Genomic DNA, 27,326 nt, shown 5'->3' with positions numbered 1-27,326 from the left:
CTCTAATCTAAACCCCACTTATAAAGTTATACATTGTGAGATTTTATTCAATTAGTTTGCAAAGTAGTGTCAGAAGTTTCTTTTTCAGAATTTTACATAGGATCTTTTAACTATAGCCATCAGATAAATTGTCATTATTGGAGGTCAATCATCTGAGCTATAGAACATCGCTGTCACTCAGGGCAGTGTCTAGGCTGAGCCATCATTAATTGCCTCATCGATGAGCACCCTCCATCATAAGTGGGGGTGTTTGCTGATAGTTACACAATATTGAGTACCTTTCATTACACAGATTCTGAAGCAATCCTTGTCCGTATAAGGAGTAAGTGAGGTCTGCAGATGCTGGAGATCAGAGCTGAAAATGTGTTGCTGGAAAAGCGCAGCAGGTCAGGCAGCATCCAAGGAACAGGAAATTCGACGTTTTGGGCATAAGCTTGGGGGAGGAGTCCCTCCTCCCTACTTTTTATCTTAGCCTGCTGGACACACTTTCCTCATTCCTGATGAAGGGCTTATGCCCGAAACATCGAATTTCCTGTTCCTTGGATGCTGCCTGACCTGCTGCGCTTTTCCAGCAACACATTTTCAGCTCTTGTCCTTATAAGGCAAGACTTGACAGCATTTAAACTCAGGAAAGTTGCAATTAGCGTGTGTACCACATTAGGGGTCTTGTGGCACAGTACTAGTGTCCATGCCTCTGTACCAGAACGTCTGGGTCCAGGAACCAACTTGGGACATAATGGCTACAGAGTTTTTTTAATTCGCTCATAGGATGTGGGTTTCACTGGCTGGCCAACATTTATTGCCCATCCATAGTTGCCTTTGAGAAGGTGGTGGTGAACTATCTTCTTCAGCTGCTGCAATCCACACGCTTTGGGTTGACCCAAAATCCCGTGTGGGAGGAATTTCCAGGATATTGGCCCAGCGACAGTGAAGGAGCAGTGATATATTTCAAGTCAGGATGGTAAGTGGCTTGGAGAGGAAGTTGCAAGTAGTAGTGTTCCCATGTATCTGCTGCCCTTGTCCTTCTAGATGGAAGTGGTTGTGAATTTGAAAGGTAATGTCTGAGGATTTTTTGGTGAATTTCTGCAATGCATCTTGCAGATAGTACATACTGCTACTAAGCATCAGTGGTGGAGGGAGTGGATGCTTGTGGAAGTAGCGCTAATCAAGCTGGCTGTTTTGTCCTAGTCGATGTTGAGCTTCTTGGATGTTGTTGGCCCTACCCTCATCCAGGCAAATGGGGTGTTTTCCATCACACTCCTGACTTATGTCTTGTGAATGGTGGACAGGGTCTGGAGAGTCAGGAGGTGAATTACTCAGTATTCCTAGTGTCTGACCTCCTGTCATAGCCACTTTGTTTATTTGGTGAGTCCAGTTGAGTTTCTGGTCAATGATAATCCCCAGGATATTGGTAGTGATGGATTCAGTGATGGTAACAGCATTGAATGTCAAGGTCCAATGCTTAGATTGCCTGTTATTCATGATGATCGTGGCCTGGCGTTTGTTTTGCATGAATGTTACTTGCCACTTGTCAGCCCAGCCTGGATATTGTCCAGATATTGTTGCATTTGAACGAGGGCTGCTTCAGTGTCTGAGGAATCACGAATGATGTTGAACATTGTAAATAATCAGCAAGCGTCCCCACATCTGACATTATGATGGAAGGAAAGACATTGATGAAGCAGCGCTAGATGTTTGGACCTGTCTTGCAGAGAACTAGTGCAGAGATGTCCTGGAGTTGAAATGATTGACCTCCATGACCATCTTCCTATGTGTCAGGTTTGACTCCAACATCTGAGTTGTTTAGATTAGATTACTTACAGAGTGGAAACAGGCCCTTCGGCCCAATAAGTCCACACCGACCCGCCGAAGCGAAACCCACCCATACCCCTACATTTGCCCCTTACCGAACACTACGGGCAATTTAGCATGGCCAATTCACCTGCCCTGCACATCTTTGGACTGTGGGAGGAAACCGGAGTACCCGGAGGAAACCCACGCAGACACGGGGAGAATGTGCAAACTCCACACAGGCAGTTGCCCGAGGTGGGAATTGAATCCAGGTCTTTGGCACTGTGAGGCAGCAGTGCTAACCACTCTGCCACCGTGCCGTCCCAAATTTTGATTCCAATTGTTATGTGGCTTATATTATGAAAAGCACAGCAGGTCAGGCAGCATCTGAGGAGCAGGGGAATCAATGTTTCAGGCATAAGCCCTTCATCAAAAGCAGCTACTGTGTTTTTCCAGCACCACATTGTTGACTCTGATCTCTAGCATCTGCAGTCCTCACCTTCTCCTATCTGAGTCAATTTGCCTGATTGAAAAATTAACAAAGCTTGGCAGTTAACTGTCAATCAGCACTAACAAATACACCCTCCGTGGCAATTTAACAGCTCGAGTTCACTTGCCAGTCAATCAGCACTCTCCTCTCATCAAGTATAAATGTTTGTATTCCCCTTGAATATGTATTCTTGCGAGATTTTCTGATGTGTGCAGGCCAAACTGCTTTGACAAAATGTCTTTTGTGCAGCAGTGTTAAACGGAAATTAATGTAGTCGAGCAAAATTTGTTCGAAATGGTACTCTTGATATGCCAGCAAAGTTATATATTTAATAAAAATGAAGTTTACTGTATTATCATAAACTCCACATCTCTGCCAGTGAGTTTTACCTAAGGAAAAGTTGCATTATTTAAGTGATATACCCTATATTACATCTCTGTTACTTGGTGTGTGTTTTTACATTGATTATGTGGACTACTTGATCAACTCGTACACTTCTGGCCCCATATGTGCCAGTTAATAAAACATTTGCTGCAATTGATCTAGTATATTTGGATTTTCAAATGACATTGAGTAGGATTTCACATAAAAGGTTGCTATACTAGATGAAAGCTGGTTGGCTTGGGAATGAAATATTAGTATGGAGAGAGAACGAGCTAACAAACAGAGCCAGGATAAATGGGTCATTTTCAAAATGACAAACTGTAACTAGTGGAGTGCCACAGGGATTATTGCTGGGTCCTCCACCATTTATGATCTGTACTAAAGTCTTGGGTGAAAGGACCAACCGTGTAATCGTCATATTTTCTTGTATAAAGACAAGCAGAAAGCATGTTGTGAGGAACTTGCAGAATCTGAAAAGAGGTACGGATATGTTAACTGAATAAGATAAAATTTGGCGAATAGAGTATTATGTTGGAATATTGAGGTTTTCCACTTCACAGGGAGAATAGAAAGTGAACTATTATTGAAATGGAATGGAAACTGATGGCAGAATGTTATAGTGCAGAGGGACCTGTTTTTCTGTATGTGTCAAAAACAAACATTAGCATGCACATACAGCAAATGATCATGGAGTAAAATTGAATGTTAGCCTTTAATGCTGGGGGGATGGAATTTCCATTCTGGAAATCCTGCTGCAACTGTCGGGTGCATTGGTGAAATCGCATGGAGAGTAATGTGTGCAGTTGTTATCTCATTACTTAAGGTGGGATATAATTGCACTGAAAGTAGTTCAGAGCAGGCTGATTCCTGGGATGAAGAGTTTGTCTTATGAGATTAAGAGGTTGGGTCTGTATTCATTGGAGTTTAAGAACAGGAGGAAGTGATCTTACTGAAACTTGGAAGATTCTGAGAAGATTTCACAAACTAGATGCTGAGACGATGTTTATTCTGTAGAACTATAGTGTATAATTTCACAATAAACTGTCTCCCATTTATGATGGAGATGAGGAATTTCTACTCTTGGAGTGTTCTTAGTCTTTGGAATTCCCTTTCTAACAAGAAGTTTGGGCCAAATGCAAATTGAAAGAACTGTGGATGCTGTAAATTAGAAACGAAAACTGAAATTACTAGATAAGCTCAGCAGGTCTGGCAGCATCAGTGGAGAGAAATCAGAATTAGCGTTTTGGGTCGAGTGACCTTTCCGCAGAACTGAAGTTGGTCATTGAATATGTTGAAGATTGATTTGGGATTTGTTAATGACTGAAGGGTTTTGGGATTGGCAAGAAAGTACAGGTAAGGTCACAAACAGATCAGTCGTGATCTTATGAATGGTAGAGCAGCCTGAAGAGCCTACACCCTCTATTCCTTAATTTTATTGTAATTTTGTTGCCAAAACAAACTTTTGACAGGATGCCTCAAGAAAGTAAAGACATGAACGTGGATATACTTATGCTTTAGTCACTCAACATGGTGCTGTCACCCAACAAGACATTGAACTGAAGAAGGCAGTTCACCTTTATCATCCAGTTGTCAGATAAATTCTAAATAGCTGTAGATATATAGATTTATTTAATATTAAAAATCTCTCTCAATTAAACCTTATGAGCTGGGAACTAATTTGTAATATTGGAAAAGATTTGGAATTTACAGCAGAAGAGGGAATCTATTTGGCCCATCGTGGTAGGCTGGTGTATTCCAATCCCATTTTACTTTTTCTCCCTATGTTCAGTTGTATTATTCCTTTTCCAGTAAGAGCCAATTCCATTCTAAGTTATACACTCTAATCCTAATCTGTCTGTCTATTACAGGTGACTCAAAGCTACGAAGGGTCGACAGATGAATCTGAGGTAGGTTAAACGTTGTGTAAATGTGCTACATTAGTGCAAACACAATTAGCAACCACTACAGCACTGCACTGGCAATCGTGAGCTTATCAGTTCTATATATGCACACCACATTGAGTAAGGAGTGAGTTGCAGCAATGGATGAAGGAGATTTATGATGGAGATGAGGAATTTCTACTTGAGAGTTGAGAAAGTGAAAGCTAGTTTTAAAAATTTGAATGGGTTTGAAAGAATTTTGGAGAACTTGGCAAAACAAAAAACTTGGCAGAATTTGAAAGGTATGTGAATTGGCTTAAAGCACAAGATCTAGTTGAAACAACAAATGTACTCTCTTGCCCTGACCTATCTGAGTCTTTAAACCATTTTCTAAATTGAATTCAACATCTGAGTACAACATTGTTGCTTCACCACTTCCTCAGCAACCTCTAACCACACCCACTTGCTGAGAACAACAGGGATCTTTATTCAATTGCTGGGAAAACATAAGTCCCTTCTGCACTACCTTGTACCCAGTGGTGATTTCAGAAACACATTACTAAATTTGATACAGCCCTTGCTATATATCTACAATGTATACTTAATGCTTTCAATTTGTATTAATGCACTGTCTTTATAAATGTAGTTGAATTTGCTTCAATTTGCATTTCATTCACAGTGCAGCTTAGAGATGTGAAATTTGGAAATCTTATTTGGTTCAGCTGAATTGAAGCTGCAGATCCCAATCTCCAATCGATTTCTGGGCTTGACCCACAGAATTCAGTTCCATGCTTGGAACATAAAATGAAAAGAAGGAACAGAAAAAGAATTGATGGATTTTTAAACTGCTCCTCAGTCGTGGTTAGCCTTCTGGGTCACCTCCAGTTGACCATTCCAAATATCTCTCTATTTCCCAAGACACCAAAAATCTCTCAACCTTAACTATATGCAAAGATGGGACACTCCCAACCTTTTTGGGTGAATAATTCTGAAGATTCTCAACCCTCTGTGTGAAAAATTGCTCCTCTCAATTCTGAATGACTAATCTCTTATCCTGAGAATGTACAATTTAAATTTATCTTTTACAAAGAGGAGTAAAATTTAAGGAGAACTGAATGGATTATTTTAACGGCCTTGATGTTTAGAATTAGCCATTTGCTTATCAATAGCTTTCCTGCCTATAGTAAAAAGGGTGAAGTGTTTGTACACCTAGTGAATGGAGAGTAGAATGCAGTCTCTAAATATTGTGTTGACATCCAGCAGAATATTTGTTTCTGGACTGAATGACCATTAGCATAGCAGTGGTAGTAATTCCTTCGTTTGAGAGGTTAAGTTTGGGCCTCAGCCAATATACATCTGGTTGAGTACTGGTTAATGTTTAATGTGGGTTACAATGGATGCAGATGATGACTATCTTTCCCATCCTATTCTAAATGCACGTTTAGAAGGAGGTACTTATAAAAATAAAATTGCAAAGGTTGCAATGGGAAGCTGCTTCTGTTTCATATTTCATAGTAAGGATAGTTTGTATCTGTGATAGGTTCTGAGGAACCTGACTAATGTTTTTGAAGAGATATGCACAGGGGACTGAATTGAAGTGCCTCTGGAACTCACTTTCCCCCTTTAAAATGTTAAATTTATATTTTTGACTCGGTTTTTGGTCATCTGACCTAACATTGCCTTATGTGTTTTGGTGTCATACCTTGTTCTATAATCCATGGAAGTTTCTTGGAATGTTTCAGTACATTAAAGGTGCGATATAACTATTGTTGTATTTCTATGGATTTCCAAAAGGCTTTAGATGAACTCCCACTCAATAAAATTAAATGAAGTTGAGGCCCAAGGAATTGAAGATACATTATCAATCTGAAGAAGATACAGACTGATTACAAGGTGGAATAATAGGCAGACACTTTAATTATTAGAATGTAGTGAGTGGTAACTTATAAGTATCCTCAATTTGGAATCTCAATTATTCAGTGTATTTATCAAAGACTTGAAGTTATTGATTGCTAAGCCAAATATGCCAGTATTGTGAAAAGAGACAAATTTGCAGTTATTTTAATTGACCTGTTCAGGAATATCATGATACACCACTGGGGCACATGTGATTTGAACCCAGACCATCCGGCCTTGTGGTAGAGGTAATACCACTGTGCCACAAAACCTACAGATCACATTATACATAGTGTAGATAAAGATTAAAATTATTAAGAGATATTCATGGATAAAATGATTGGACAATATCTATTTTCCTGTAGAAAAATCTGAGGTCATCCATTTTGGGTCTAAAAAGGGTCGACTAGCCAGCTTTCTAAATGGTACAAAACCAGTGATAAAGCAGAATGGTGTGTTGCTTCCCTGGTGCCAGGATCAGGATGTCTCAGAGAGGTGCAGAATGTTCATACAGGGGAGAGGCACCAGCAGGAGGTCATTGTCCACATTGGAGCCAACGACATAGGAAGGGAAAAGGTTGAGATTATGAGGGGAGATTACAGAGAGTTAGGCAGAAATTTAAAAACAAGGTCCTCGAGAGTGGTAATGTCTGGATTACTCCCAGTGCTACGAGCTAGCGAGGGCAAGAATAGGAGGATAGAGCAGATGAATGCATGGCTGAGGAGCTGGTGTATGGGAGAGGGATTCACATTTTTGGATCATTGGAATCTCTTTTGGGGTAGAAGTGACCTGTACAAGAAGGACGGTTTGCACCTAAATTGGAAGGGGACTAATATACTGGCAGGGAAATTTGCTAGAGCTATTCGGGAGGATTTGAACTAGTAAGGTGGGGAGGTGGGAGATAGTGAGGAAAGAGATCAATCTGAGACTGGTACAGTTGAGAACAGAAGCGAGTCAAACAGGGCAGGCAGGGACAGGGTAGGACTGATAAGTTAAACTGCATTTATTTCAAAGCAAGGGGCCTAACAGGGAAGGCAGATGAACTCAGGGCATGGTTAGGAACATGGGACTGGGATATCATAGCAATTACAGAAACATGGCTGAGGGATGGACAGGACTGGCAACTTAATGTTCCAGGATACAAATGCTACAGGAAAGATAGAAAGGGAGGCAAGAGAGGAGGGGGAGGGGTATTTTTTGATAAGGGGATAGCATTACAGCTGTGCTGAGGGAGGATATTCCCTGGAATACATCCAGGGATTTTATTTGGGTGGAAGTGAGAAATAAAAAAGGAATGATAACCTTATTAGGATTGTATTATAGACCCCCTAATAGTCAGAGGAAAATTGAGAAATAAACTTGTAAGGAGATCTCAGCTATCTGTAAGGATAATAAGGTGGTTATGGTATGAGATTTTAACTTTCCAAACATAGACTGGGACTGCCATAGTGTTAAGAGTTTAGATGGAGAGGAATTTATTACGTGTGTACAAGACAATTTTCTCATTCAGTACGTGGATGTATGTGGGTGCAAAACTTGACCTACTCTTGGGACGTAAGGCAGGGCAGGTGACTGAGGTGTCAGTGGGGGAGCACTTTGGGACCAGCGACCACAATTGATTAGATTTAAAATAATGATGGAAAAGGATAGATCAGATCTAAAAGTTGAAGTTCTAATTTGGAGAAAGGCCACTTTTAGACAGTATTAGGCAAGAAAGTTCGAAATCTCATTGAGGGCAGATTTTCACAGGTAAAGGGGCGGCTGGAAAATGGGAAGTCTTTAGAAATGAGATAACGAGAATCCAGGGAGAGTATATTCCTGTTAGCGTGAAAGGAAAGGCTGGTAGGTATAGGGAATAATGGATGACTAAAGAAATTGAGGGTTTGGGTAAGAAAAAGAAGGAAGCACATATAAGGTACAGACAGGATAGATCGAGTGAATCCTTAGAAGAGTAGAAAGGAAATAGGAGTATACTTAAGAGGGAAATCTGGAAGGCAAAAAGGGAACATGAGATAGCTTTGGCAAATAGAATTAAGGAGAATCCAAAGAGTTTTTACAAATACATTAAGGACGACAGGGTAACTAGAGAAAGAACAGGGCTCCTCAAAGATCAGCAAGGTGGCCTTTGTGTGGAGCCGCAGAAAATGGGGGAGATGCTAAATGAGTATTTTGCATCAGTATTTACTGTGGAAAAGGATATGGAAGGTAAAGACTGTAGGGAAATAGATGATGACATCTTGCAAATTGTCCATATTACAGAGGAGGAAGTGCTGGATGTCTTGAAAGGGGTATAGGTGGATAAATCCCCAGGATCTGATCAAGTGTACCTGACAACTCTGTGGGAAGTTAGAAAAGTGATTGCTGGGCCTCTTGTTGAGGTATTTGTATCATTGATAGTCACAGGTGAGGTGCCGAAAGACTGGAGGTTAGCTAACGTGGTGCACTGTTTAAGAAGGGTGATAAGGACAAGCCACGGAACTGTAGACCAGTGAGCCTGATGTCGGTGGTGGGCAAGTTGTTGGAGGGAATCCTGAGGGACAGGATGTACATACGTTTGGAGAGGCAAGGATTGATGAGGGCAGAATGGTAGATGTGATCTATATGGCCTTCAGTAAGGCGTTTGACAAGGTTCCCCATGGGAGACTGATTAGCAAGGTTAGATCTCACGGAATACAGGGAGAACTAGCCATTTGGGTACAGAACTGGCTCAAAGGTAGAAGACAGAGGGTGGTGGTGGAAGGTTGTTTTTCAGACTGGAGGCCTATGACCAGTGGAGTGACACAAGGATCGGTGCTGGGTCCTCTACTTTTTGTCATTTATATAAATGATTTGGATGCAAGCATAAGAGGTACAGTTTGTAAGTTTGCAGATGACACTAAAATTGGAGGTGTAGTGGACAGCGAAGAGGGTTACCTCAGATAACAAAAGGATCTTGACCAAATGGGCTAATGGACTGAGAAGTGGCAGATGGAGTTTAATTCAGATAAATGCGAGGTGCTGCATTTTGGGAAAGCAAATCTTAGCAGGACTTATACACTTAATGGTAAGGTCCTTGGGAATGTTGCTGAACAAAGAGACCTTGGAGTGCAGGTTCATAGCTGCTTGAAAGTGGAATTGCAGGTAGATAGGATAATGAAGAAGGCGTTTGGTATGCTTTCCTTTATTGGTCTGAGTATTGAGTACAGGAGTTGGAAGGTCATGTTGCGGCTGTACAGGACATTGGTTAGGCCATTGTTGGAATATTGCGTGCAATTCTGGTCTGCTTCCTATTGGAAAGATGTTGTGAAACTTGAAAGGGTTCAGAAAAGATTTACAAGGATGTTACCAGGGTTGGAGGACTTGAGCTATAGGGAGAGGCTGAACAGGCTGGGGCTGTTTTCCCTGGAGCGTCGGAGGCTGAGGGGTGACCTTATAGAGGTTTAGAAAATTATGAGGGGCATAGACAGGGTAAATAGACAAAGTCTTTTCCCTGGGATCGGGGAGTCTAGAACTAGAGGGCATAGGTTTAGAATGAGAGGGGAAAGATATAAAAGAGACCTATGGGGCAACTTTTTCACACAGAGGGTGGTACGTGTATGGAAGGAACTGCCATAGGTAGTGGTGGATGCTGGTACAATTGCAAAATTAAGAGGCATTTGGATGGGTATATAGGAAGGGTTTGGAGGGATATGGGCCGGGTGCTGGCCGGTGGGACTAGATTGGGTTGGGATATCTGGTCAGCATGGACGGGTTGGACTGAAGGGTCTGTTTCCATGCTGTCCATCTCTATGACTCTATAAAACCGGAAACCATAACAGTCCACAGTAACTCCTGATGGGTGCAGGTCCAAACATTGTTCCAAACAAGTTCTTATTCGTCGTGCAAGGCAAACCTATTTAATTGCAAACACCCTTTAAATTTCCTTGTGATAATTTAAATGGACTGATGTGTGTGTGACCTGCATAGGGACAGTTGTTGCACAGCTAAACGGGAACTTTGTGTCCAAATATATGGGTCATTATAATGTCAGGAATAGGTACAGAAGGTAATTTGAATAGTTACTGAAGTATTGCTTTTGTATTCAGAAGATCAGAATGCAAGTGGTCAAAATCATTCTCCATCCATACAAAACCTTGGTTAAACAACACTTGGAGTATAGTGAACAACACTGGGCACCTCACCTCAGAAATGATATAAGGGTGTTAGAATAATTACAATAGTATAATGTATAAATCTAAAGCAAGCCAAATCCTTTTTTGTATGCCTGTTGGTAAAAACAATTTTTTTTTAAGTTTTCACTCGCAAAGTTGAAATGAGACGGCAGCAAGTTAGGCCTTAAATGAGAATTAGACTGAGTTGGTTCTGTAATTTAGATTGTGAATTTTCATACTCAAGTTTCGGGTCCTGCTGTTTGGGCATCCTGCTTCAGGTATAATTAATAAAGCCTTGTAAATTTTGTGCAATCTTATCGTTTGCCTCTTATTTTCAAAAGACTTAGGGCTTTTCAGACTGGAGGCCAGTGACTAGTGGTGTGCCACTAGGATCCGTGCTGGGTCCACTGCTTTTTGTCATTTACATAAATGATTTGGATGTGAACATAGGAGGCATGGTTAGTAAGTTTGCAAGTGACACCAAAATTGGAGGTGTAGTGGACAGCAAAGAAGGTTACCTCAGAGTACAACAAGATCTTGATCAGCTGGGTTGGGGGAGTCTAAAAATAGAGGGCATAGGTTCAAGGTAAGGGGTGGAAAGGTTTAATAGGAACTTAAGAGGCAGCTTTTTCATGCAGAGAGATGGTGTGTTTATGGAATGAGCCACCAGAGGAGGTGGTGGAGGCTGTTGCAATTACAACTTTTAAAAGACATCTGAATGGGTACATGAATAGAAAGAGTTTAGAGGGATATGGGCCAAATGCTGGCAAAGGTGGTTAGATTAGTTTAGGATACCTGGTTGGCATGGGTGAGTTGGTCCAAAGGGCCTGTTTCTGTGCTGTACAGCTCTACGGAATTATGACTCCATTAAAGATAGGCATTTTGCAATTGTAACAAAAACTGATCACAGATGTATGGAAATGCTATGAAACTGTCGATGTTAACAGCTTTGAATGAAGTTACACAAAGAAGAACACTACTGCAATGAAATATGGATAAAATAACCATATCTTCTGATGTTGAAAGACTTTAGAAGTGATCCAAAAATGTGAAAACATGCAAAATGCATTATGAAAGATGAAAATACTTAGCATCTACAGTAGGGATTGTATTTACTGGATTCTACGCATTTCATGTGCATGATACAAGATGTGAAACTGTGTGGATATTTAAGAAATGTTGTCTGAAAAGAATACTGAAATTCCATTTGAAACAGCTAAAAACAACCTCTTTCTTTTGCAAGTATGTGATTTCTCTTTTTGTCCTTTCACACAATGTGGGCATCACGAGGCAAGGCCAGCATTTATTGCCCTAAAATATCATCTTCATCTATTCTGAGTGCTTCTTGTAACAGAGTATCTTCCTCCATTGCCACAGACTGGGCAGCATCTCTCTCCTAAGTAAAGACAAATGCAAAGTATTAATTTAATACATCAGCTATGTCCTTGCTCTCATGTTTAGGTTCCTTTTGTTGTTCCCTGTTATCGAATCCCTACAGTGTGGAAAGAGGCCATTCAACCCATCAAGTTTGCACTGACCCTCTAAAGAGCATTCCACTTTATTCCAACATCCACGCATTTTACTATGATTAACCCACCTAACTTGCACATCTTTAGACTGTGGGCGGAAACCAAAGCACGTAGAATCCAAGCAGATACGGAGAACAGAAGTAAACCTGGGTCCTGATGCTGTGAGGCAGCAGTGCTAATCACTGAGCCACTGTTCCTGTCCTTTTCTCTTTTACTGTTTATTTGCTTTGGAAGACTTTGGAATTTCCTTTTTGTGTTAGTTGCCAGTCTTCTGTCATAATTCCTTTTCTCTTCTCCTAGTTGCTTTATTACCTTCTGTCTGAATAATTTGTACCCAGCATGGTTTTCAATTATATTTTCAACCTGATACCTGTCATTCTTTCTCCTTAATTTCTATCAACTTTTTCATCTGGATTAGTTTGCCCTACTTTCCAATTTGAGGGAATATACCTTGACTGTATATAAACTATCTCTTCTTTGAAGGTTGTTCATTGTTCAGCCTCAGTTTTACGAGCCAATCTCTGGTTCCAGTCTATCCCAACTATATTCTTACCCCAGTGAAGTCGGCTGTTCCCCAGTTAATTAATCTTTCTCCGGAATGTCCAGTGTCCTTTTCCATTATTATCCTACCTTATGATGCAATGACCCCTGATTCCTAAATGTTACTGCATTGACAGTTGATCTGCCTGACCCAATTTGTTCCCAAGAACCAAGACTATCAGTGACTCCTTTCTTGATTGACTTACATTTTGCAAGTGTTCCTTGTTGCCATATTTGGCTAAATGATGCCTTGACAGCAAGATGATTTAATCAGGTCAGGAGCTGACTAGCCCTAGCAGATTCCATCTGAGCATCGGTGATCAGGTTACTCCTGAGCAAGTGATCCAGTCGTCTTATATGAAGAGCAACGTAACACAAGGGTAGATATATGTTGATGGTGCTTAGAGGTTTGTGTTTGTCCTTTAGCAAAAAAAAACGGAGTTGCATTGTCAGTACCAAAATCATTAAACTGGATTTTTTTTTAGTCATTCATTGAATGTGACATTTCCCAATGTGAACATTTCCCATTCCCAAGTATTCTTAAGAAGGTGATGATGCATTGTTATTTTTTAAATGCTGCAGCCCAAATGATATAAGTATAGGGCCTGAGAGAGGGTGATCTTGGTGGTGCTAATCACTGGGGACATGCCTTCAGGGTGCCCTAGCCTTTGGTTACAGTAGGGTCAGCATTGCCCATCAGAATAGTGATATCCTGTATGTGGGACAGTCAGGCTCACTGGTGCAGCAGTAGATAATCACCAACTCTATCAGCAGAAAATGTGGGAGAAGCAGCCTGTGACTGGAGAAACAACTTGGAAGGTTAGGGATCCTGTCGATGGGTCTGGTTCTTGCAGCTTTCCGAGAGCAGGTCCAGGTGCAGTGCTTGCTGAAGCCAGCAGGCTACAAGGAGAAGGACCGAAGTGAGGAGTTTGCTAGGTTGGAGACAATGGCTGCATTTGCAGGATTGATGATGGGAATTCAGAAGTTGGGAAGGGTTGGATAGAAGGAAGAGGGTGGGAAAGTGCTGGGTGGAGAAGTCGTCTGCAAATCAGAGGGCAATATTAAACTGTTCGACAATTGAATATTGCCGACTGAAAATTTGAATTCACCGAAGTAATGGTAGCAAGTTTTGAGAAGATTTGTAGCTCAGGTTAAATTCTGGATGTAGGTTTGCTCACTGAGCTAGAAGGTTCATTTTCAGATGTTTTGTCACCATATTAGATAACATCATCAGTGAGCCTCCGGATGATGTTACTGAGTATGGTGACGAAACGTCTGAAAATGAACCTTCTAGCTCTGTGAGCAAACGTATATCCAGAACTGAAGTAATAAATTCCTTGAAAATGAATGTGGTATCCCACAACTGAATAAGATCAGTAAGTATGATGAGGAAGAAAATATAGTGGATTTTAATGTAGTGAAAACTGCCAATTATTAAATTTAAATCTGTGATTGAGTTCTGAGATGCAATAAATAAGGCGCACTAAGTCTCTGGTTAAAATATTCTAACTTTATACATATGCAGTAGAAATGCATTAACTGTGACTTGCCAGTCTATGGAAGGTTGATGACTCTCTGTGTAGAATTACCTGATTGTTACTTTACCAAAAACTTTTATTGGTATTGTATGTTTGTTGTCTTGTACTAATGTAAACACTGCGGTATTTAGGAAATTCAGATTTTGTGCTGTGACTTGAAATTGACTGGAAAGGTTGATAATTATGGAGGAGATTGAACAATTCTTCCATTTGAGTCCAAAAATCCCATATTTCAATATTTCAATACAGAAAATATTGTCAATATGAGACTGCATCATGTAATAAGTGAGTTGTTGAAAATGGAATAGGAAAATCAAAAATCACCCTGAAAATTATCAAATTGCCCTCAAGAAAATCTCAAGAACCCTTGGAAAACTTTTATATGGATATAGATTCAGGTTCAAAGAAGCAGAGCTGGCTTCATAATGTGAACAATGAAATTGTGTGTGATTGACTGACAAAGTCATGGTGGTAAAGTGTATCATCCTGAAACCTGAGCTTTAACTGGAATAAGTAGAGGAATAAAGTAGAAAGCTCAAGTTTTACTGAATGATGTACAGTATTCCAATTTCTTTGTTACTACTGTTTCTAAGTATGGGTACCAGACTGTACAAAAGGCATTTGTTAAAATGGCCCTCAAGATGAGGATTTGCTGAGAAGCTGATACTACTCTCGTAAGGGCTAAGAAACCATGGGTGATTTAATGGAAATAGATAGAATAAATAGCAATTGTTTCTGATGGCTGAAGGATTGTTAATCAGGTGGCCCAAATTTCTCTTCACTTAAATGCATTGACAAGAGAATCAGAGGTAGCACAAGGAAATCTCTCACTCAAACGTGGTTCAAAATGGATAGATACTTTGGAAGAACAATAGGAGAGAATGAGTGAGATTGGGGGGCAGTGGTAGGTCTGTTTCTAGAATAGATCAGAGTGGGCGGTAAGGTGGCACAGTGGTTAGCACTGCTGCCTCACAGCGCCAGAGACTCGGGTTCAATTCCCGCCTCAGGCGACTGACTGTGTGGAGTTTGTACGTTCTCCCCATGTCTGCGTGTGTTTCCTCCGGGTGCTCTGGTTTCCTCCCACAGTCACAAAGATGTGCAGGGTCAGGTGAATTGGCCATGCTAAATTGCCTGTCGTGTTCTTTAAGAGGTAAATGTAGGGGTATGGGTGGGTTGCGCTTCAGCGGGTCGGTGTGGACTTGGTTGGGCCGAAGGGCCTGTTTCCACACTGTAAGAATTTAATCTAATCTAAGTAATCTAATCTAATCTGGTGCTGGAAAAGCACAGCAGGTCAGGCAGCATCCGAGGAGCAGGAAAATCGACGTTTTGGGCAAAAGCCCTTCATCAGGAATCCTGTTTGCCTGTTTCTGGAATAGGCCACTGGGATTATCAGGACTGCTCTGCCATTTAGTACTGTCATAGCTGACAATCTGTTTCATCTACTTTCCAAGTTGCAAAATCCTCTGATTTTCTTGTGCTGTATACATTGAATATAATAACTGAGCATTCACAGTTCTCCGGGGAAGAGAAGTAGGAGGATTCATAATTCTGAGTGAAGAAATTGTTCTGCATCTCAGTCCGAAATAACTAATCCTTATTCCAACACCAATATCTCTGATTCTGGACTTCCCAGGCAGGGATCCAACTGCCTAACATCTAAGCTGTGAAGCAGTTTCACAAGATCCTATAGCAGAGAGACCAGAATTACATGCAGTATTCCAAAAAAAATGGCCTAACCAATGTCCTGTCTCCCGCTTACGACAACTTCCGCCACAGTTGTTTGACCCTTTTAATGTTCTATAATATTTATCTCATTTGTGTTGCTCCTGGCATTGCTTTCAAGAAGGGGATATGTGTTGGCAGCCACCTGGTCAAATGGCAACTTAGGCATTGCCTAAAATATCCTAACAAAAGTATTCTAAGTGTGCCAATAAGCAAATTATGCTTTTGGCTGGTCTCATAATAGTTAAATCATTGCCATGTAGAACCATCTGAGGGGGTAGGGGTCAGTTTTATTTTCATTGTGAAATGACAAATTTATTGTGCTACTATAAAGTCAAAACTGTGAAAGCTTCATCTCGTTTTGGGAAAGTACAGTACCTATTTTGTTTTTTTTAATGTAGGTGACACCACACCAATAAAAAATCAATAATGCTAAATCTTATGAGATGGAACAAATTAAAGTATATTATGGTGTTGAACTTTATTGCACACAATTGATTTTTCTGAAGTTCAGTGATGCCTTGTCCCTCATTGTGTAAGTATGGAATGACTTTCTGTTCATGTCTTTGTCCTGCTACGAGTCAAAGCATGTTACTGGTTGCAGTACATTTCCATAGAAACACAACTAACTGTCATTCCAACTCTGAACATTTGTGCTTATATTTGTGGGTTTGCAGGATTATTAAAATTTAACAAAATTATTGATTTTCCTTTTATATTTGCTTCTGAGTTTTCTCAAGGTGGTTGTTTTTGAAGAACAAAGCTCCTTTGCACTATGTTATTTTTTTTTACGTGAGGCAGTGTTACTGAAATCCTCCCTTTAAATAAGTAAGGAGCATTTTTAAGTAAATATGTAATTTACTTTGAAGCAATTTGAACAAATACTTTGCATATTTTTGAAAATAAATTGTCTGGATGCGTTTTTACGTGTATCAGCAACATCATTGTTGGAACTGCTGTTACTTTATTCCATTCAAGTCAGGATTTTAAGTGTTATAGGTTGTCTGTATTATTATTTTATTTATTCTATTCTTCTATGTTCCTACTTCTTTCTTCTTCATGCATTTGTCGAATTTCCTGTTAAAGACTTCCTGTCTGTTTGCCTCAACTACTTCAATCGTAGTGGCTCCTATGTTTTAACTATTCTTCAGGTCAATCAGTTTCTCTTGATTTCTTTTATTTATTTGTGTCTACCTTGTTTGCATGATCCCTCACAACTGGAAACAACTTCTATCTACTCTATCAAGCCCCTTAATCATTGCAAAAAACTTCAATCGCATCATGATCTTTTCTAGAGAAAATTAGTTTGTCTGGTTCAATTTGTTTTGGTTGTGATGACCTCTCAGTTCTTGTGTCATCTTTTTCATTCTTTTTGCATACACGCAGTTTTTCTTTTGCAATAGATGGAGAAATCCTTCAGAAACCTTCCTGTTGCTTGTTTTGGACGTCTGAAATATGGAGGAGAGTCATGTAGAAATTGTGATCTGGTTTGGTGTTTGACCTTGCGCCAAATTTGCAGAGCACAATCAAGCCCAATTAGTCCACAGTAGCTTGAGATATTTTTCAATCAACCTATTCAGAGATGTTACTGATCTAGGTATAGGATCTTTAATGCTTGCCACAAGCCCTCTCTCACCTACTGTTCTGCCCACACTACCCCTTTCTATCTTTCAATACACTTTTTCTCATGTAACCATCATGTCACTTTAAACACATGTAGAGCTGATATGTTGTAGCTTCTTTACAATTCAGAGGTAATGGATTCAACAGGCTAATTCCAGGATCAGCTCATCTGCCTTTTTGATGACACTTCCTCCTTCAGCATCTGACCGCCCTCCAACAGGTGCTTATCCATCCAAACCTTTTGCCACTTTGTGGGGTTACTGAGCTATGTAACAACCATTCACCATTCACCATTTACCAGACATAGGAAGTAATGCCTTTACAGTATCAGACTTGAACACTTGGCCTGCTATATATATGTACAGGTACACTCATCCTTGAATTAATTGGTCATTGACTCAAGACCCAATCTTATATTACCCAGCATAACATTAAATGAGTGCTGTACCATCAGAGATTATTCCTTTTGGAGGAGACATAAACTGAACCCCAGGTTGCCTTTCAAAAATAAAAGCACAACATCATTCAAAGATCAGAAGAGTGTTTTCCTGGCCAGATTTTCTCTCTCAGAAATCATTAGTAAACAGATTGCGCAGTCATTTATTTCATTGCTGCATAGGAGGTCTTGCCTTGCACATATTGCTGTTTTTGTAACATTACAACTGTAAGCCCATGTCAAAACTGTTTCATTGCCTGTAAAGGCATCATGAAAAACATTACACAAGAGTTCTTTTCTTTAGTTTCTCAATAAAAGTAAAGAAAGTACAAGTAAAAGGAGTGAAGTGCCATAAATAACAATGAGAGAGTGTATTAAAGAACAAACTTCTGAACCAATGGCTCCTTTAATGATCTTAGAGCATTCCATAGTGCCTTCAGCAACTTAAAAACTTGTGTAGTGTACAGTAAAAATATAAAATGTTCCAAGTTCACAGATTTTTCAGTGTCTATAAAGAGAAAAGCAGAATTAATGTTTCTGATTGATTACTGTTCATCAGACCAGTTCTGTTCTCTGTTATTCTCTCCGTAAATGCTGCTTTACCTGCATTTTCATTTTCTTTCCTCGTTCAGATTTCCAGAATTGCATTATTTCTTTTATGTTCTTGTGAAATATAGTCACTATTATAGAAAGCACAGTTGAATAAGCTAAAGTTTCAAGAAAGCTTCAAAAGTGAAGAAGTTGGAGTGAGAGGCTGCAACTTCAAACTGCAGAACATAGCAGCCATTTTGGAAGCTGACTATAACTTGCCGCCTTCACATACAACTGCTGTTTACCAGCCTGCCTGCATGTAATCTCGCCTCCACCCTCAACACACTCTCACTCTCATTCTCTCTTCCTCTTCAACATTTTGGTCAATTGTAGATTTTACCATTTCACTTGAGTGTCCTGAACCTCATCAATGAAAATTAAATAAGTGCACAGTGCAAATAAGAAGGTTGAATAATGGCAGTTATGATTCTAACAGATCTTATTACTGGCATGTAATAGGTTAAAATAGAATAGTTCAATTTGAAAGATATTGAAATCCAAAAAAAGCTACATTTGTGGGACTTGGGTGTCGTTGGCTGGCCAGCATTGATAGCCCATCTCCTTGAGAAGGAAGTGGTGAGCTGTCATCTTGAACCGCTGCAGTCCACTTGCTGTGGATTGACCCACAATGCCGTTAGGGAGGGAATTTCAGAATTTTGACCCAACGACTGTGCAGGAATGGCTTGGAGGGGAACTTGCAGATGGTGGTGTTCCCAAGTACCTGCTGCCTTTGTCCTTCTAGATGGAAGTGGTTGTGGGTTTGGAAGGTGCTGTCTAAGGATCTTTGGTGAATTGATAGTATTCAAACATCAGAGAGAATTCACTTCTCAGTCACAGGTTTTGCTCAACTGTTTTTTTCAATTTCTGTTTTGAGAGTTTGACAGCCTCTTTCCTGGATTATTCATACATTTGAGCTTAGACTTTCCCAGCTTTGAATAACCCCTTCAGGGTTCTATCCATGCACTTCAAACTAAAATCCTTGCATTGAGATAATTTTTTTTTCTAATTTCTCTGAAATAACTCCTTTCCATAGAAGAAAATATTTCATACATTCAACTTCAATCAGAATTTCTCATAGCTAAAAAACAAAAGCTTTCTAAGCTCGCACTCTCTCATTCATACTAATTTTATAAAAAGGTTCCAAGTTACTGACAAATACATCATTAAACTCTTGGGCACTCAAACCAAAGCCTTTGTGCCACATGTTCAAAATCCAAACTTTTATATATATGAATGTATTATATAATAAAAAGTACACACAAAAATGTGAATAAACACTGAAACCAACTGCTTTCTTACCTGATTTGCGAAAGGTGTTATTCACTGAATTTGCGCTGAGAGAGGACATTACACACTTTGAAGTTGACACTTAGAATTTTTGAGATGAATTTGGCCACAACTTTTGTATCTGCTCTTCTCAATTTGACAACTACACAAAGACGGGATTAGCAGGGAGATGCAGTGTAGAGGGAGACATACCTCACACACCTCCTCGTTGTCATCCCACCTCAAAAAGGATTTGTCGACTGGTTATTTGGAAACAAGAGATTCCTACTTAAAATCTGGCTGATAACACCCATGATGAATCCAAGAAGAGAGACTCAGGAGCAATCTAATGAGAACCACAGGGTAAAGCACATTTGTCATTGAGCAATCTGTTACGAGGATGCAATTTGGTTCGTGGACAGATCGCCTTCAATACAGACGAGCCAGAGTTTCCAGAATGATTCATGCACTATCGTCTGCATGACATTGCCCAGCTGTATGGTTTGGATTTTCAGGTGGGGCGAAGCACAGAATATAGAACTTCTTTAGATAATTCCAAGGAGGAGGAGCTAGAATATGATGTGCCTAATGTATTACCATTAGCGCACATGATTGCTCTGAGCATCCTTGGCTCACCAAAAATGTGCAAATTGGAATGTGCTGGAAAGGAATAATATTTGTATGAATCAATAATTTTTCATGAGTGTGACAAATCCAGTGAACATCCTTAGCGTAACTCTTGGAAGTAAGGAACTGGACAAAAGTGTGACAAGTCAAAATACACATGTGCAAGTACTTGTGTATATAAAAATCTTGACTGTTGTTTTCCTGGTATGTCTATTTAGAATAACCATGTGAATTCAGCAGAGATAAAGACAAGCTATTCAATTTGTTGGAGTGACTACTGAGATGTTCTAGGCCAAATTTCTCTAGGCTTTGAAACCTGTGAGGACCTGCACCTCTGCGTTGCCAGACTATGTCTCAGGAAATATTGCACTATTGGAATGCTGCTGAAGAAAGGGACAATGGAAAAATGGACATGTTTTGAGTTGAGTTGAATCACAACTTTGATGTCTACAACCATCAACCATGAAGTTCTATCTGTACTCTTCAGGTTTGAGATGATGAATGGCCAAAGCTAGAATATCATGCATTGTGTGGTATTTCATAGATGAGGCCCACATGCAGTCTTTTGATTGCCAATTTTATTATTCTCTGAACAAAGGCATCACACCGGCCCTGAAAATGTGTTGCTGAAAAAGCTCAGCAGGTCAGGCAGCATCTAAGGAGCAGGAGAATCGACGTTTCGGGCATGAGCCCTTCTCCAGGAATCTGAAGATTCCTGAGATAGACTGTGAGATAGACTATCGAGTAAAAAGTGAGGTCTGCAGATGCTGGAGATCAGAGCTGAAAATGTGTTGCTGGTTAAAGCACAGCAGGTCAGGCAGCATCCAAGGAACAGGAAATTCGACGTTTCGGGCCAGAGCCCTTCATCAGGAAAGATAGAGATAGACTATGCCAATCTCTTGGAAAACTTGCACAGTCCAGCGAGAAAATCTCCAATAATTGCTTATTCTTTGCTATGGATCCAGGTATATTCTGTTTGCCAACAGCTCACAAAGTATTGTCTGTGGATATATACACAGCATAGACTGTCCTGCGGCCTATGGAATGGACTTTGGCTGTTCCTATCGTTGTCATCTGCTCTTGCTCATTGTGTAATGAAGAGGTCACCAGGTGAAAACACTCTACTTGTGTTACCAGTTTCACCGAAGTCTGTGTATCTGATGCACGGCATGCATGAGTTACACAATAGTGCATCCTCATTGTATGTGATTTCCTTTGAATTAATCATTAATCTTCTTGACCATCTCCTCGGGATGATTCAAGCCTTGTAGGATAATAAAAATATTGAGTAAAACTGTTAAGGTAAGACTGCTTTAAATGACAATTATTTAAATGATCTTTTTTAATTTGCTGCTGACATAGTGAATGTGAATGTGTTTTGTCAACCACGTCAGTTTGTTGCACTCTTGCCTCTAGTCAGAATTCTGTAGGTTTAAGTCTTGTTCCAGGATTGCGGATCAAAGCTGATATTAAAGTGCAGTACTGAGGGAGTGTACTGTTGTTGAAGCTCTTGGCCTTTCAGATGAGTAATTAAATGGAGGTCTTGCCTGTTCTCTCAGGTCAAGGCAAAAGGTCTCATTGTATCACTTCAAAAAACAGCAAGGAATTTATGCAAAATTTATTTCTCAATCAACATAACAAAGATTGTTAGAATTTCACTGCTCGATATGCACCAATGTTTCCTACATTTTACAGTGTCTATGCATTGGATAGATCTTAATTAGTTATATAGTCATCTTTGGCGCTTTATAATGCATTTCTTCTCTCTTCCCATGTGTACACTAAATGCACTGTATTCCTTATTAAGTCTTTATTAAATCTCCCTTAAGCTTACCTGCTTTTGGGAGAAAGAATATTTTCTGGTAGGCATCTTTGACCCTAATTTAGCACTGAACTTTTCAACTGGAGTTGTAAATATTATGAAAAGGCATCAGCATAATGGGAATCAGTCCTCACTCCTTAGAATTGAAGTGAGTTGGTTAAGTTGTGAAAAGAGGTGGTTGGGAAGTGGCAGTGGGAATGGGTTAGCTCCCCAGGCTTTTTTCCTTGTCAGTTTTATGGAGAAACAAACATCCCTGTCCCTCGCAATCATTCATCACTTTATTCCAAAAAAACATAGTACAAAGCAGCAATGCTATAATGTGAATTAGTTATTTTTGGTGAATGAAAATTCATTTAGATCTTGTTAATTGTATTAAAATGATTCAGATTGCATTATTCGCTATAGTAGCCAATGGCAATAAAATATTGTTGTACATGCCTTAAGAGGACACATGAGTTTATTTGGTGGACGTGAGAAATTATAAATAGTTGGCTTACCACTTTAATTTCCCCTAGGTGGAATCCTGGCAGACAATCAATAATTCATGGTTGTCCTTGGATAACTGGAGTTCCAAAGTAATTGTCTTTGGGGTTTTAATAGAGTAAAACCTGAAAATCATCAGTTTATTCAGCATTTGTTTTTTTTTATTTTCTCTTAAACAGGACGAAGAAAGTGAAGAGGAACCAAAGCTTAAATATGAAAGACTAGCTAATGGAGTGACAGATATTCTGCAAAAAGATGCTGCAAGTTGTATGACTGTGCATGACAAGGTAGTTTCTTTGTTCCAGCAATTTTAATGTATAATTTTTATAAAAATAATTTGCCTAGCACATTTTAAAGGGCATCAAGGCATGCTGCGCAAATTATAAAGCTGTTTAAAAACTATAGTTGAATAATTTAAGATCATCAATGTAACCAATCCATCTCATTACAATTCACACCAAGCCGTGATGGTTATGTTTGGATAGATATATGGCTTTCACACAATTCAATGTTCTGTCTCTATTCAGAAATTTCTTCCCATATTTCTAGAAGCTACTTTCCTTTCTGAAGCATCACATTTTCACAAAGCATCAGTCTTTACTAGATGACTAATCGTCATGGCACCTGGTGCAGTCAAGCAGGCTTGTGCAGTGGAATAGTCATACCTAGTTATGTCTGCACACCTGATGTTTTATTAACCAGTATTGATTTTCTTTACCCGGGGGACTTTCTTCTTCCTGAAAAAAAGCAACCTTGCAGGGGCGAAAGACATTGCCGGCCTGAATTTGTAATGAGCCTCTTCTTCCTTTCTCCTCTTTAATGCAGGTTCGTGTTATAAGTGCCTGAATTTAATTTTCAGTTTAGCAATTCCCATCTTGATAAATCCTTTTTAAACCTGAAGTTAATGGAAGGTTATTTTTTAGGTGGTGCTGGTTGACTGACATGCTTGGTAGTGCCTGTAAATATGAGCATTTCATTACAGCCTCCAATCAAGCATGCTCAGATGCACAGACAGACTGTAATTTGAGTTGCCCTAGAATTTGGTTAATGTGTTGAACTTAAATGTATCGATTCTCAGTTTGCTATTCCTTTTCTTTAAGAAAATAGTTGAGAATGTTTAAAACATTGCTTTGTGTTTTTAAAATCTTTGATGTTTGGTTTTGTATTTTTTCACAATCATTCACAGAACTTTGCACTTTACATTTATTTTGCACAGCTCTAATTCAGTCCTTGTTAAATAATGCTTCCTTGTTATTGCCGTGCATCTGAGTCTTCCTCCTAGTGTAAAGCTACACTTTTAATTAGCTGCCACAGTTCATCAGAGATTGTGCACAATCTGCCATAATTTGTTGTCAGTATATGAGGCTTCCTTGTGACTCATTTTGACAGGCAACCAGTACTTGCACAATCACAATACCTCATTTTGTAAAGATGTCACTGACGTGAAGAGAAAATGTTCCTTTTTTTAAAAAAAGACAAGTTAACACTGCTTCAGTACTTAGGAAAATAATGCAGTAATTATGCTACAACAGAACTTTTTATTTTTATTCAAATGTTGCGTATAAAGAAAATTATAGTTACATGCTGGGAGCATACTTCCAGCATTGTGTTTGTAAGGCAGCAAAATTATTCTCTGAAAGTAGCATGAGCCACACACCAAAAAAATTGCTTTGATTTTACTGTGGCATGTGAAGTTCTTCAGCTCGGTACACAAATGTCTCGAAGGTTTTAGAATTTAACAGCAAACTAAAATGTAAATAGATTTTTTTATTCTGATGATTTGCTTTTAAGTGTGCTGCAGGGCAGTGAATTTTCATTCATCATCTGTTTTCTCTTTTTGTCAGAAATAATTTTGAATATAATAACAAATATCTTCGCTGCTTCCAAGTGCTTTGATCAGTGCTGACTTGAATGTACCTGCTGGAATTGAGAGATGATCTCTGCTCCCATAATCCAGCTGTTTCTGCAGATGAGTTGAGGATTAGGGACTTTTTATGGATTCTTTTTTATTTCATTGAGTCATTTCAGGAAGAAATAGTTCTGCAATGCTCTGGCACTGCCAGTGTGTGAATCTACTGCAACTCTACTATGGCATAAATTTGACACCACAACAAGGAAAATTATCATACATGCAGGCTTTACACCTACACACGTTCTGAGAAACTGCTGATTGGATATAACCTTAGAATGCAGCAGCAGTTTTGCCAGGCTTATGTTCAATCGTCGGTGCAAAATTGGGAGAACCATCATTGGCAGTGTTGTAGTATAAAGAGGATGTCAATATCTCTTTGTTGGAGAGAAAACATGTATTGACACTTATATTCCCCTGACTATATACGTTGCACGACGTGGACGATCGGTTACATGTCATTCTCTTACTGCAACAGAGTGTAGAAGTTTGATTTCTATGTGAATTGTTTTGGAATAGCAGCAAAGATATCTTTAAGTATTTTGTGTTGAGCAAAGTAAATGTTTCCCACCTATTGAGGTGAATAAGTACTGCATGTAGGGTAAATAAATTTTGCATATTGCTGTTTTATTTCAGTTTTTGGCGCTGGGAACACATCATGGTAAAGTCTATTTACTGGACGTGCAGGGCAATGTGACACAACGATTTGACATTGTAAGTATAATGTGAAATTGTTACATTATCTGTGATTTGATTCACTTTTCCATTTAATTTGAACTATTACACCTAACAATTAGATCCTTTGTCACCTGACTATTATTCGCCCCTCGCCTCACCTAGGTAATTTGAGAATCATCCTTGCAAATATTCTCTGTTCTCTTTCCAGTGTTTCTATATGGCAAACAGAACCGCACACAGTCATCTAAGCATGATCTAATCACAGTTCTTTTCAGTGTTATCCACTTAGCAAATCAAGCAAGGCTTTATTTAATTTGTTTTATGACCTTGCTAACCTACAGTATAACTTTTATAAATTGGTACTCTTCTGTGCTCAGATTCCTTGCTTTCTCCACCCATCTAAGTTTGTGTTTTTCAAGTAATAATTGTTCTCCCTGTTCTACCTACTACTATGTACTACCTTACATTTAAATGTGTTGAACTTTATTTATTAATTATTTATCAATTCTGCAAGTTTATTAATATCCTCTTGTGACTTGCAGTATGATGACTCCTGAGTATTGACTGCCTTCCCCCAATTTAACGTCATCCACAAATTCAGAAATGGTCTTTGATTCAGAAGTTAAAACTGTTATACAATTTGTAAACGGTTGTGGTATCAATATTGATCCTTGTGGAACACCACTTCCAATCACGACCACTCTGAATAACTACTTGTAACTTACTGACATCTTTTTATCATGAAGCTTGCTCATGAGCCATTCTGCTTTTTATCCCTGACATTGCATGAGATGTTATTCATGAACCAAATGTAGGGTATGTTATTGAAAACCAAAAAAACTACAGATGCTGTAAATCAGAAACAAAAATAGAAATTGCTGGAAAACTCAGCAGGTCTGGCAGCATCTTTGGAGAGAAATCAGAGTTAACGTTTCAGATCCAGTGACCCTTCCTCAGAATCTGAAGAAGGATCACTAGACCCTAATTTCTCTCCACAGATGTTGCCTGAGCTGCTGAGCTTTTCCAGCAATTTCTGTTTTTGTTTTAGCAGGGCACCTTATCATGTTTTACACAATGTATTGGTGACAATTGCTTTCTTAGTTCTCTTTCCCAGAAAGGTGAGGGTTTTTATATTATATCCCGTTTTACATCTGTGATTCTTTAGAACAGTCCTCGAGTAAGGTTTTTATCAGAGAGCATCAGGTAAAGTTTTACACTACAACTTGCATTTATATAGATCTTTTAAAGTAATAAACATCCCAGGACACTTTATAGGAGCATAATGGCAAAATGTTGAGCCACATAAGGAGTTATTTGGCTAGATGACCAAAGAGATTTGGTCGAAGAGGTTTTAACCAGCATGTTTAAAAAGAAAGAGATCTAGAAAGGTTCAAGGTTACGAAAGAAAAGTCAAAATGTAGACTCTTTAAGCTGAAGGAATAATTGCCCTTGTAGAGTGATTAAAATCAGGTATGGCTCTCTGATTAAATTTATGGAATTAGGGTTCTCGATGGGATCATAAAGCTGAAGGAGTTGAAACTTGGAAGGGTGAGGCCAAGGACTGGTTTGAAAAGGTGGATAATAATCTTAAAATTGAACTGTTGCTTGACTGAGAGTCAATGTAAATAAATGAGCGGTTAGCGATTTTTGAAAAGATTTGTAGCTCAGGTTGATGATAAGTATGTAAGTTAGCTCGCTGAGCTTGAAGGTTTGTTTTCAGATGTTTCATCACTATACTAGGTAACATCATTAGTGAAAGTCTCTGGTGAAGCGCTGGTGGTATGTACCACCTCTCTGTTTATAGGGCTTGGTTTTTTAAGCTGGGTGATGTTATTTCCAGTTCTTTTTTCAATGGAAAGTAGATAAGATCTAAATCGATGTGTTTATTGATGGAGTTCTGCTTAGAATGCCATGTGTCTAAGAATTCTCGTGCGTGTCTTTGTTTCTCCTGCCCTAGGATGTGTGTGTTGTCCCAGTCAAAGTGGTGTCCT

At 39.3% G+C, this 27,326-nt stretch overlaps 1 protein-coding gene across 1 annotated transcript in view; it reads left to right on the top strand.

The window, feature by feature from the left end:
* Positions 1-27,326, top strand: part of vps41 (VPS41 subunit of HOPS complex) — a 166,527-nt gene that overhangs the window by 7,458 nt on the left and 131,743 nt on the right. Inside the window, exons 2-4 of the mRNA XM_060824195.1 lie at positions 4,534-4,572; positions 22,928-23,035; positions 25,294-25,371. Coding sequence (XP_060680178.1) covers positions 4,534-4,572; positions 22,928-23,035; positions 25,294-25,371 — 225 coding nt within the window. The remainder of the gene's footprint in view (positions 1-4,533; positions 4,573-22,927; positions 23,036-25,293; positions 25,372-27,326) is intronic.

The sequence above is a fragment of the Hemiscyllium ocellatum genome, chromosome 4 (assembly GCF_020745735.1).
Source record: "Hemiscyllium ocellatum isolate sHemOce1 chromosome 4, sHemOce1.pat.X.cur, whole genome shotgun sequence".
In the NCBI taxonomy this organism is placed as follows: Eukaryota; Metazoa; Chordata; class Chondrichthyes; order Orectolobiformes; family Hemiscylliidae; genus Hemiscyllium; species Hemiscyllium ocellatum.
Note: the sequence above shows the minus strand (reverse complement) of the source record. Positions and strands in the feature narration are given on the sequence as shown.